This window comes from Eurosta solidaginis, chromosome 4 (assembly GCF_040869045.1).
Source record: "Eurosta solidaginis isolate ZX-2024a chromosome 4, ASM4086904v1, whole genome shotgun sequence".
NCBI classification, from domain to species: Eukaryota; Metazoa; Arthropoda; class Insecta; order Diptera; family Tephritidae; genus Eurosta; species Eurosta solidaginis.
In genome coordinates this window covers 100178238-100191880 of record NC_090322.1, presented here as the reverse complement: position 1 = coordinate 100191880, position 13643 = coordinate 100178238, and the positions used below count along the sequence as shown (strand labels likewise).

At 36.2% G+C, this 13643-nt stretch overlaps 1 protein-coding gene across 4 annotated transcripts; it reads right to left on the bottom strand.

The window, feature by feature from the left end:
* Window positions 1-4011: 4011 nt before the first annotated feature.
* On the bottom strand, window positions 4012-7723 carry LOC137248085 (uncharacterized). 4 transcript variants are annotated; one of them, XM_067778971.1, is made up of 6 exons: window positions 7624-7723; window positions 6393-6539; window positions 6099-6131; window positions 5859-6040; window positions 4747-4897; window positions 4012-4689 (listed from the first exon to the last, which is right to left on the bottom strand). In XM_067778971.1, the coding sequence occupies exons 2-6, from the start codon at window positions 6400-6402 to the stop codon at window positions 4550-4552; spliced, it is 516 nt and encodes a 171-aa protein (XP_067635072.1). In that variant the 5' UTR covers window positions 6403-6539; window positions 7624-7723; the 3' UTR covers window positions 4012-4549. The 4 variants fall into 4 exon arrangements, with proteins under 4 accessions (XP_067635072.1, XP_067635071.1, XP_067635070.1 ...); XM_067778970.1 differs by having other exon boundaries at window positions 6393-6500; XM_067778969.1 differs by having other exon boundaries at window positions 6393-6589; window positions 6669-7716.
* Window positions 7724-13643: the final 5920 nt, after the last annotated feature.

Below are 13643 nucleotides of genomic sequence, written 5' to 3'. Positions count from 1 at the left end.
ACGACAAGTAGAAAAAATGTCCTAAGCTACTGATGCCCTCATGGCCAAGGTGTTTTGGCATCGGTATAGGTCTTCCGTCTGGGACTATTGATATGGAAGGCTTGGCCTTTTCAATAACTTCTTTAACCTCTGTTGAGGTAACGGTGAGGGTTGACTCGTCATGCTTGTGTTTATGTGCCCGTTGATTTGGACGATATCTAGCATTGTCAACTGAAGTATGCATTGCAAATTGGCTACAGAAAGCACTCGCGCATTTCCTCGAGCCAACAGACGAAATTCTAGTCAAATGAATTATTTAAATACTAACTAGTATTAATGACACCACAAAATTATAGCCAATGAACCATTCTAAAACTGACCAGTGTGAGGAACGTCACACAATTCTAGTCAATTAACTACTCATACACTAACTAGTATGAATAACACCACAAAATTATAGTCAATGAACTATTCAAAAGCTGACTAGTACGAATAAACCCACAAAATTCTAGTCAAAGAACTAGAATGTTTGCTGACTACTTTGGCTTTTGACCACTACCACCATTCTGAACTCCATTAACACTCATAACAGGACGGCCCTAGTGCAGCTTGGCCTGTTTTTACACAGTCAACCACTACTGGTTCGTCCCTTCTCCGTTAGGTTAGGTTAGGTTGGGTGGTAGCTTCCCTGATTGAGGAAGCTCACTTGGACAACATGACGGTCCGTTGTGATACCACATATAATAAACTAAACTAACGGTGACGTAGATATAACTACTTAGAGAATCGTTGGGTAGCAACGATAAAGTTCCGAATGATCCCGATCTCAACCTTGGATAGCTCCTCGGGAGATCCAAGTGAGTCACGACCGAAATACTTTCGCCTAGTTCTGGCAAAAGCTGGGCAGTCAAGCATAAAGTTATTTGGTGATTCCACCTCATCATCCTCCATACAGCTGCAGCAGGATGGAGTTTCCAATATATTGAGACGTACCGCATGGATACCCATGGGACAGTGCCCTGTCAAAACCCCAATGACCATTGATAGGTGAGCCTTAGTGAACCCAATTATTTCAGCAGACCTCCTGCCATCCACTTTCGGCCAGAAAGATCTTGATATCCTACAAGACGTAGTGTCCGCCCAACGTTTGCTGAGCTGACTCGAGGCCCAGCTATGGAAGAGCAATCCACAGGTGGCTAGCGGAATCCCGAAATCCCTACAGCCATCTTCATCCGGTTCAGTTGTACCGATTCGGGCTAAGAGATCCGCTTGACAGTTACCCGGAATATCACTATGGCCCGGGACCCAGATAATCTTAATTGTAAAATAATTCGATGCAATCGCAAGTGTGGTCAGGCACTCCCAGACCACCCTCGATCGCACTGTAGTTGAGCTCAAGGCCTTTATAGCCGCTTGGCTATCAGAGTAGATGTTAAATTCCCTAACCGTAGTAGCGCTGGATAGCATTTCATCCACCGCATCCTTAATCGCAGCAACTTCCGCTTGGAATACACTGCAGTGATCAGCCAACTTAAACTTGCGGCTTACATTTAGCTCTTGACAAAAGACCCCCCCGCCAACCTTTCCGTCCAACTTCGACCCATCCGTGAACAAGTTAACCGGTCCAATGTCCCAGATAATTCCTCTTCTCCACTCCTCCCTCGGGGGAATGACTGGGGTGAAGGTTGTATAGGGAGCTGCCACCGGCATGCAATAGTCCGTCCTGTCCGGGATAAAGTCGAAACTAGTAAGAAGGCTAGAGTGTCCGAAATCAGAAAGCATATAACCCATATCACGAAGCCTGACCAACGACCGGGCCGCGGCTGCCTTTCCCGCAATATCTACTGGATGTATATTCAGCATGACATTCAGTGCCAAGGTAGGTGTTGTTCTCATAGCGCCTCTGATACCGATAAGCGCCGTCCGTTGCACTGACACTAGCATTTTGGAGGTGCTCGCCGTGTCCAGTGCTTTCCACCAGACCAGCACCCCAACGGAGATAGTACTTTGTTTACTTAAGCCTCAATCTCTACAAAAAAGTGGGTTTTGTCCAATACCCAGAAAAAAAGTTGATTTTGTCGCATAGCGTTATTATTATAAATACGAAACTACAGGTTTGACTCACTTATTTTGTTAGCTGACCTAATCATGTGAAAACGACTTCATAGCTTAAAAGGACATTAAACGGAAATGTGGAGCTTCTCAAGGCCAAAATAACGACATATCAATTCTAAAAATCGGTCTTCAAATAACCAAGTTACAACCAAAAAACCTTTTTGGCTATATTTCGAAGGATCAAAAAAAAATTAAAAAAAATTTTTCCGAAACCCTCTCAACATAATCTTCAAATTTAGGGGCGGACATTAGCAACCCAGTCTACTGACTAGTATGTCAATTGGTATGATATTGGTGTATATAATAACTAGTATGCCATCTGGTATAATGCTGGCGCAAAGGCTGACTAGTATGTTAATTGGTATGTATCTGATGGGTATGCTGACTAGTATGTCATCTGGTATGATGTTGGTGTATATAATGACTAGTTTGTCAATTGGTATGATGCTGATGCAGAGGCTGGCAATTGATATTTCGTAGGACATCGCCGTGTTAAAAATACCAGTTGGTAATATGGAAAAAAGACAGAACTCATACTAGTTGAGATTTTTGGCAAACTAGTATTCTTCTAGTATACAACTAGTTGGTTTGACTGCAGGGTATTTATAACTTGTAATTGTTTAAGAAGTTCTGTTTGTGGGCCATGTTCATGCGCGTGTACTTTACCAATCTTCCGGCAAAACTTTTTGTTATTGAAATCGACCGCAACACCTGTTTTGCAATATTTCCCTACAGTCAAAAGCCAAAGTAGTCAGCAAACATTCTAGTTCATTGACTAGAATGTTGTGGGTTTATTCATACTAGTCAGCTTTTGAATAGTTCATTGACTATAATTTTGTGGTGTTATTCATACTAGTTAGTGTATGAGTAGTAAATTGACTAGAATTGTGTGGCGTTCATCCCCTGCAGTCAAACCAACTAGTTGTATACTAGAAGAATACTCGTTGGCCAAAAATCTCAACTAGTATGAGTTCTGTAATTTTTCCATATAAGCAATTGGTATTTTTAACACGGCGATGTCCTACGAAATATCAATTGCCAGGCTCTGCATCAGCATCATACCAATTGACAAACTAGTCATTATATACACCAACATCATACCAGATGACATACTAGTCAGCATACCCATCAGGGTCCTACCAATTGACATACTAGTCAGCCTTTGAGCCAGCATTATACCAGATGGCATACTAGTCAGCATACCCATCAGGGTCCTACCAATTGACATACTAGTCAGCCTTTGCGCCAGCATTATACCAGATGGCATACTAGTCAGCATACCCATCAGGGTCCTACCAATTGACATACTAGTCAGCCTTTGAGCCAGCATTATACCAGATGGCATACTAGTCAGCATACCTATCAGGGTCCTACCAATTGACATACTAGTCAGCCTTTGCGCCAGCATTATACCAGATGGCATACTAGTCAGCATACCCATCAGGGTCCTACCAATTGATATACTAGTCACTGTATTCAACATCAACATACCAGTTGACATACTACTCAGACAGTATGCATCATTGTAATACCAGTTGACATACTAGTCAATATTTGCATCAGTGTCCTATTAGTTAATTTACTAGACCTAGTCGGGTTAAAAAATTATTTGAATAAATTAGCTCAAATTCATTTATTCATCATATTTCATATATATAAAAAATATGTTTATATATACATATGTATACCACTTTAAAATTTATCACTTCAATACATAATACTTTGTAATAGATTTGAATAAATATATATATACGTCTATAAAAATTAAAAAATATAGTTCAAATTTGCTAAACTAGTTCAAATGCATTATTGATTAATGTAATTTATTTATAAAATTATTAATGTATAGATATCACTTCATATATATCACTTCAAAATATATAAAAATAGGTACTAATGTAAATAGAATTACTTGTATATAATAACTAAAAAAATAATAGTTCAAAATTTTCTAACTAAATTCAAATTCATTTCAAAAATAACCTACATCTTAGGAACTAATGTAAATTAAAATTACTTATATATACAAATTAAAAAGTTATAACTCAAAGTTTCCTAACTAAACTCAAATTCATTTCAAAAATTAACCTTCAAGGTTTCATTATTCTTATGTAACTAAGTAGCTACGCCTTTTTTAGGTTAATTTGAGAAAGTTGCAGTTGAAGTTCAGAATTTTAAATTGAAGTTCATAAAATTATAATAGGAGTTAAGAAAATTACAATTGTAGCTCAGAAAATATATAATTGTAGTTAAAAAAATTTCAATTGTAGCTCAGAATATTTAAATTGAAAAATTTTTTGAATATCAACTGTTATTTTCTGAATTTCAATTGCAAATTCTGAACTTAAATTGTTATTTTCTGAACTCCAATTGAACGTTCTGAACTTCATTTGTAATTTTCTGAACTTCAATTGCAACTTTCTGAACTAAACCTGAAAAAGGCGAAGTGAAACAGTTAATCCAGCCTTTCTGGCAATGGTTTTACTGCCTTCGCCATGCCGCCTTTTTTTTGGAAAACCCGCTTCTTATGCAACTGCATTACCTTTCGTAGTTGTTCTTCCGGTTCATCATTAGAAGTCAGACTTATAATAGATTCTACGAAATAATAATATATTAAGATTATGTTAATTTAATACTTTTTATGGATGTTACCCAAGAAAACTGAATAAAACTTTGCGTGTTCTTTAAGGCCCTTCTTCCCATGAGTGCCGTCAACATTGTAGTCCATTATGACTGCACTGCTGAGGACTTTGTGAAGGTTTTTGTTCACCGAATTTTGCAGTAAGTTCCTAAGTGTTGAAATCTGTGAAAATAATTATTAAAACATACCAAGTATGATACAAAATCATTCCAATCACAACATAGCTTTAACTCCATTCACAAAGTCCATAACCAAATTTTTAACATATCTTCTAATTGTTGGTTTGGGACTTTATTAATTGAGCTAACGATAAGTAATTAAGAAAAATTTAAAACGAATGTTTACTGTCCAGAAGGAAGTATGACGAAGAAAAACAGCAAAAGACTGTGGAAAACTTTTTGAAATTTTTGTCGTGGGTACGTATTTTGTTCTACAATGGCGTAACCGATTTTATACCAACGATAAATATGAATCTGTCGAAATATTTGTGAAATTGATAAAACAGTATGGAATTAATAAGTAGACGTTGTCTTTAATCCGATTCACCAATTACTATCCATTGAGATTTTAAAAATTTTCCACCTTTAATTTTTTACGTAAAAAGTAAAATTAAGAAGTAAAGCTGTATAAGATCGGGTGTAATCAAACTCCATATTCTCAGCCAAGAGCTCTTATCGTACAGACAATTAAAGTTTTTTGAAATTAAATAAAATTAGTACTTGGTGCGATTTACCTACGACGAGGTTTAGGCCGAACTTTTCTTTCAATTTGTATTGATCTTTTTTTTAGTTTTTCTTACAAATTGGCGAGACGCGAACTACAGGGCTTACGGCAATTCTGAATGTCATCTGCAAGGCAGATGAATTTTCACTGAGAAGCTTTTCATGCAGAAATACACTCTTAGTGTTTGCCAAATCACTGCCGATAAATATTTCATTCTAATTGAAAAAACATGTTTCTAAATGTTTGGGCTTTTTATCGGGACCATCGGTGTGATAGGCTGAGTTTCCTTTCTGAAAAAATTAACCCGATTTAAGAAACCTTAAATAAAATAAAAATTCAACAACGGTTCCCCAAACCTAATTGATTATTTATAATTTTCACTGTTGGAAAAAATACTCACAAACAAAGTCCGATTTTCAGGAACAACCTTTTCATTTATCTTAAACAAATCCTCTGCACACGACAGAGGAAAGTAAGATCTGACTGAGCATGCTGCAGCATCTTCTTGAACCAACTTGCTCATCACCACTTTTGTGTCTACAAGTGCAGACGTCACTGCAGTATTCTGAGATGACATTAAGGCTAAAGAAAAGTTGAATTTAAGTATATGTAATATATAGAAAATATTTAACACTCTTACACAAAATGGTCTCCTTCAGGTTTCCGACTAATTCTGGAAGTAAAAACAACACAAATTATTGTGTCAATTGCAAGCAAACAGGTAAAATTAATTGCAATAACTTTTGAGTTTAAATTGAAATTTTTCATCATCTTTTGTCATTTTCTGAACTTGACTGGAAAAAGTGTAGACTTATAACAAAAATTATTTTATTATTATTAAATCATCAAAATATCAACAACCACAAAATTTTAAACTCTTTTACTGTTAAGTATCATTGCCCCGGTATTGTTCGTATACATATCAGATACCTACCATGCTTCATACATACAAAAATGACCCTCTATACACTGAATCACTTTTTCTTAAAAATTTGTTGTATATTTCATTTAAATCGGCCGTACGGTGAAAATTTGCGTGTGGCTTATTTATATGGTAAAAGTCTAGTTGAGGGATCGACTGCTAATACGCGTCCAAAAATATCGAGAAAGATGTAAAACGAGGCGTCTTGACTTCAGTATTAATAATCCGAAGGCGGAAAAGAAAAACTTTAACTCGTTCAAAAGATATTAACGTAAAGCCGAAAATTACCCACGGGTTCCTCCGAAATTTTGAGAACAGCTTTCTGCGTTAAGGGGCTTCGGCCGCGATTATAAAAAATTAACCTGGCCGGTCCACCAATGGGGTGGGATAAAAAAAAAATGCGTGCAAAATCCCTTTGAGCACACACTTTTTTCAGTGCATAACAACCATTGCCAAATCTAACTGCAAATATCTCCGGACAGAGATACAATTTTGCTTTTCTCCTTCGGATTATTGTTGTTGAGGTCCTTTGACACCTCTCTCGATATTCTCGACGCGTGTTAGCAGTCGACCCCTCAACTAGACCATTACCAGAACTTTTAAATTGCCTCTAGTAAAAGCGCAACGTTAGCAAAGGTAAACTGGTAATATACTTGCAACATTTAGACGTGTCTAATCAGCTAACACATGTTGTAAAGTAAAAACCTGTAGCACAATATTTGGTAATAGTTTAGTTGAGGGGTCGACTGCTAATACGCTACCAAAAATATCGAGAGAGGTGTCAAACGACGCGTCTTGACATCAGTATTAATAATCTGAAGGCGGAAAATAAAAATTTTAACGCGTTCAAAAGATATTAACCGAAAAAGACCCGCGGGTACCTCCGAAACCGGGGGTCGGATCCATAGTATTTTTGCGCAGAACACCTTTCTGCGTTGGCGGCCTTCGGCCGCGATTATAAAAAATATCCCTGGGCTACGCCATGCCAAGTCCGGGTGTGTGGTATAACCGTGGCTACCGCCACGGTGATGCACAATTTTTTTTTGGGGGTACAACACAACAACAACAACATGGAAATCTCCAACTTCAAATGCAAATATCTCCGGACAGAGATAAAATTTTTCTTTTCCGCCATCGGATTATTATTGTCGAGATTAATACGCGTCATTTGACACCTCTCTCGATATTTTTGGTAGCGTATTAGCAGTCGACCCCTCAACTAGACTTTTACCCAATATTTTACCTATTTTATTCTAGTCAAACGATGTAAACCCTTAAAGTATGAGATTTATTCTATAAATCGTTAACTTCTCAAAATATAAACAATTTGTTTACAAAATTTTTCGATATGACAGAAGATTACCTAGTTAGAGAACGCTTAGTACCGATGGTACTATCGAATTGCATTGCATTGGACTGAAATTATAGGCCCGACACATAAGATTTTGTATGCATCATAGTAAGCTGACGGATGAGTGCATTTATACTCGAATTTCGCGGGGGAGCGGCAAATAGCCTAAAAATGTGACTACCATGCCCGTCAAATAACTTACCTTGCAAATTTGTTATCTTTGCATCCAGCGCCTTGCAACCTGCACACTCTGCAACTTGTGACTTTTTATCTAAAAAAGAATACTTGAGTTGATGATATCTTATTCATATGTACATATATGTGATGAAACTTACAAGAGGATTGTAAGTTTACAAACGGCGATGGTTACTAGGACATGTTTCTGAATTTCACTTCTTCATCAGCTAGCTTTTCGGGAGCTGAGCGTTGAACTCGAGTCTCCAACATTCATATCAGTGCAAGCCTTTTTTAGCTGCTACGCCATATGAATATTCCGTTGTTCGCTGTACAATTGGTCTCTAAGAGTTGCCTTTTTTGTTTATATTCCTTTTGATCACCATGTAGGCACATACACTCTGTATGTAGTTTATTCCTAATGGTGTGGATATGATTTTTAGGCGTGCTTTTGAAAGCTTAGTAACATTTGTTCGGATATTTACAGTATTTGTTTTTAATACTTCCGCTGTTACTATTATATCAATATGATCATATGTATTTAATTAGCGAGCTTTGCTCATATTGCTTTATACAATGGTTTTTGTAATTGATATTAGAGAAAAATTGTAAGTTTACAAACGGCGATGGTTACTAGGACATGTTTCTGAATTTCACTTCTTCATCAGCTAGCTTTTCGGGAGCTGAGCGTTGAACTCGAGTCTCCAACATTCATATCAGTGCAAGCCTTTTTTAGCTGCTACGCCATATGAATGTTCCGTTGTTCGCTGTACAATTGATCTCTAAGAGTTGCCTTTTTTGTTTATATTCCTTTTGATCACCATGTAGGCACATACACTCTGTATGTAGTTTATTCCTAATGGTGTGGATATGATTTTTAGGCGTGCTTTTGAAAGCTTAGTAACATTTGTTCGGATATTTACAGTATTTGTTTTTAATACTTCCGCTGTTACTATTATATCAATATGATAATATGTATTTAATTAGCGAGCTTTGCTCATATTGCTTTATACAATGGTTTTTGTAATTGATATTAGAGAAAAATTGTAAGTTTACAAACGGCGATGGTTACTAGGACATGTTTCTGAATTTCACTTCTTCATCAGCTAGCTTTTCGGGAGCTGAGCGTTGAACTCGAGTCTCCAACATTCATATCAGTGCAAGCCTTTTTTAGCTGCTACGCCATATGAATGTTCCGTTGTTCGCTGTACAATTGCTCTCTAAGAGTTGCCTTTTTTGTTTATATTCCTTTTGATCACCATGTAGGCACATACACTCTGTATGTAGTTTATTCCTAATGGTGTGGATATGATTTTTAGGCGTGCTTTTGAAAGCTTAGTAACATTTGTTCGGATATTTACAGTATTTGTTTTTAATACTTCCGCTGTTACTATTATATCAATATGATCATATGTATTTAATTAGCGAGCTTTGCTCATATTGCTTTATACAATGGTTTTTGTAATTGATATTAGAGAAAAATTGTAAGTTTACAAACGGCGATGGTTACTAGGACATGTTTCTGAATTTCACTTCTTCATCAGCTAGCTTTTCGGGAGCTGAGCGTTGAACTCGAGTCTCCAACATTCATATGTTTATATTCCTTTTGATCACCATGTAGGCACATACACTCTGTATGTAGTTTATTCCTAATGGTGTGGATATGATTTTTAGGCGTGCTTTTGAAAGCTTAGTAACATTTGTTCGGATATTTACAGTATTTGTTTTTAATACTTCCGCTGTTACTATTATATCAATATGATCATATGTATTTAATTAGCGAGCTTTGCTCATATTGCTTTATACAATGGTTTTTGTAATTGATATTAGAGAAAAATTGTAAGTTTACAAACGGCGATGGTTACTAGGACATGTTTCTGAATTTCACTTCTTCATCAGCTAGCTTTTCGGGAGCTGAGCGTTGAACTCGAGTCTCCAACATTCATATCAGTGCAAGCCTTTTTTAGCTGCTACGCCATATGAATGTTCCGTTGTTCGCTGTACAATTGGTCTCTAAGAGTTGCCTTTTTTGTTTATATTCCTTTTGACCACCATGTAGGCACATACACTCTGTATGTAGTTTATTCCTAATGGTGTGGATATGATTTTTAGGCGTGCTTTTGAAAGCTTAGTAACATTTGTTCGGATATTTACAGTATTTGTTTTTAATACTTCCGCTGTTACTATTATATCAATATGATCATATGTATTTAATTAGCGAGCTTTGCTCATATTGCTTTATACAATGGTTTTTGTAATTGATATTAGAGAAAAATTGTAAGTTTACAAACGGCGATGGTTACTAGGACATGTTTCTGAATTTCACTTCTTCATCAGCTAGCTTTTCGGGAGCTGAGCGTTGAACTCGAGTCTCCAACATTCATATCAGTGCAAGCCTTTTTTAGCTGCTACGCCATATGAATGTTCCGTTGTTCGCTGTACAATTGGTCTCTAAGAGTTGCCTTTTTTGTTTATATTCCTTTTGATCACCATGTAGGCACATACACTCTGTATGTAGTTTATTCCTAATGGTGTGGATATGATTTTTAGGCGTGCTTTTGAAAGCTTAGTAACATTTGTTCGGATATTTACAGTATTTGTTTTTAATACTTCCGCTGTTACTATTATATCAATATGATCATATGTATTTAATTAGCGAGCTTTGCTCATATTGCTTTATACAATGGTTTTTGTAATTGATATTAGAGAAAAATTGTAAGTTTACAAACGGCGATGGTTACTAGGACATGTTTCTGAATTTCACTTCTTCATCAGCTAGCTTTTCGGGAGCTGAGCGTTGAACTCGAGTCTCCAACATATGAATTTAATTAGCGAGCTTTGCTCATATTGCTTTATACAATGGTTTTTGTAATAGATATTACAGAAAAATTGTAAGTTTACAAACGGCGATGGTTACTAGGACATGTTTCTGAATTTCACTTCTTCATCAGCTAGCTTTTCGGGAGCTGAGCGTTGAACTCGAGTCTCCAACATATGATCATATTGATATAATAGTAACAGCGGAAGTATTAAAAACAAATACTGTAAATATCCGAACAAATGTTACTAAGCTTTCAAAAGCACGCCTAAAAATCATATCCACACCATTAGGAATAAACTACATACAGAGTGTATGTGCCTACATGGTGATCAAAAGGAATATAAACAAAAAAGGCAACTCTTAGAGACCAATTGTACAGCGAACAACGGAACATTCATATGGCGTAGCAGCTAAAAAAGGCTTGCACTGATATGAATGTTGGAGACTCGAGTTCAACGCTCAGCTCCCGAAAAGCTAGCTGATGAAGAAGTGAAATTCAGAAACATGTCCTAGTAACCATCGCCGTTTGTAAACTTACAATTTTTCTCTAATATCAATTACAAAAACCATTGTATAAAGCAATATGAGCAAAGCTCGCTAATTAAATACATATGATCATATTGATATAATAGTAACAGCGGAAGTATTAAAAACAAATACTGTAAATATCCGAACAAATGTTACTAAGCTTTCAAAAGCACGCCTAAAAATCATATCCACACCATTAGGAATAAACTACATACAGAGTGTATGTGCCTACATGGTGATCAAAAGGAATATAAACAAAAAAGGCAACTCTTAGAGACCAATTGTACAGCGAACAACGGAACATTCATATGGCGTAGCAGCTAAAAAAGGCTTGCACTGATATGAATGTTGGAGACTCGAGTTCAACGCTCAGCTCCCGAAAAGCTAGCTGATGAAGAAGTGAAATTCAGAAACATGTCCTAGTAACCATCGCCGTTTGTAAACTTACAATTTTTCTCTAATATCAATTACAAAAACCATTGTATAAAGCAATATGAGCAAAGCTCGCTAATTAAATACATATGATCATATTGATATAATAGTAACAGCGGAAGTATTAAAAACAAATACTGTAAATATCCGAACAAATGTTACTAAGCTTTCAAAAGCACGCCTAAAAATCATATCCACACCATTAGGAATAAACTACATACAGAGTGTATGTGCCTACATGGTGATCAAAAGGAATATAAACAAAAAAGGCAACTCTTAGAGACCAATTGTACAGCGAACAACGGAACATTCATATGGCGTAGCAGCTAAAAAAAGCTTGCACTGATATGAATGTTGGAGACTCGAGTTCAACGCTCAGCTCCCGAAAAGCTAGCTGATGAAGAAGTGAAATTCAGAAACATGTCCTAGTAACCATCGCCGTTTGTAAACTTACAATTTTTCTCTAATATCAATTACAAAAACCATTGTATAAAGCAATATGAGCAAAGCTCGCTAATTAAATACATATGATCATATTGATATAATAGTAACAGCGGAAGTATTAAAAACAAATACTGTAAATATCCGAACAAATGTTACTAAGCTTTCAAAAGCACGCCTAAAAATCATATCCACACCATTAGGAATAAACTACATACAGAGTGTATGTGCCTACATGGTGATCAAAAGGAATATAAACAAAAAAGGCAACTCTTAGAGACCAATTGTACAGCGAACAACGGAACATTCATATGGCGTAGCAGCTAAAAAAGGCTTGCATTGATATGAATGTTGGAGACATAGTGTACAAGTACAAGTGTGTTGACTTATCTGTCAAGCATTCTGACAGGCACTCGCTGGATTCGGAATGACAGCGAATTCAAAATGGATACCATTACCGAGTGCGTCGAATGATTGAAAAATTGAAAAAGTCGATACGATTGGTAGTCAAAAATGTTGTCGTTGAGACCAAAAATGCGACTCTAGACCTGAGATTTCCATCAGGTGAGCGAGGCTGTTTGTATTTTTGACGTTTATCGCTTAGTGAACACACTTGGTATAGGTACACTATGGTTGGAGACTCGACTTCAACGCTCAGAAGAAGTGAAATTCAGAAACATGTCCTAGTAACCATCGCCGTTTGTAAACTTACAATTTTTCTCTAATATCAATTACAAAAACCATTGTATAAAGCAATATGAGCAAAGCTTGCTAATTAAATACACTTACAAGAGGATGTTGGTACGTTCTCGACGTTGCTGAAGGATACGCGCTTTACTTCTTTTGGCATGATTGTTATATTTATTGTCAAAGTTTACTGTATGTTAATTTAGTTAAAAGTAGGGAAATTAATATTTTGCTGCATATGATTTTGAATCACTAAACAAAGCAAACTATTAATTTCCCTAATGTGTTCAATTTAAATTGAGTTAAAAAGTGCCATGTAACAATGGCAGCAATAATATGCTATCAATATGAGGGAGACCTACTAATTTACATTCTATTTCTTCAATAGGATATTGGGTTTCCTCGTCTATGAGTGTGAAGTCGCCCACGCAAATACGAAGAGACAGGGAGTCAATTGGTTCTAAAAAGAAACTTCTCAAATTTGCAAACTCTTTCCCTATTATAAAACATCTGTCTTCTGAAAACCCTGTAATTTCTATTGGTTTGAATGGTTTAATAAGGCAGAAGCTATCTGGCTTTTTAGAAGAAAAGACACAAGCCTGGAAAAAATAACACAAACCTCTGCCCCTCAAAGTTTTAAAGCCCTGATGCTTTTCATTTGCTAGCAACGTTTCATGACTGACTCGATTTATTATTTGTGGAAGAATTTGAGTTGGCTTTTTGACATACTTTTTTAATGTTTGTAAATAATTTTCGAAATCGTACGCTGAAAAACTTGATAACAGACCAATTGATTCAACACTCTCCGTTAGATGTAGTAAATGATGAA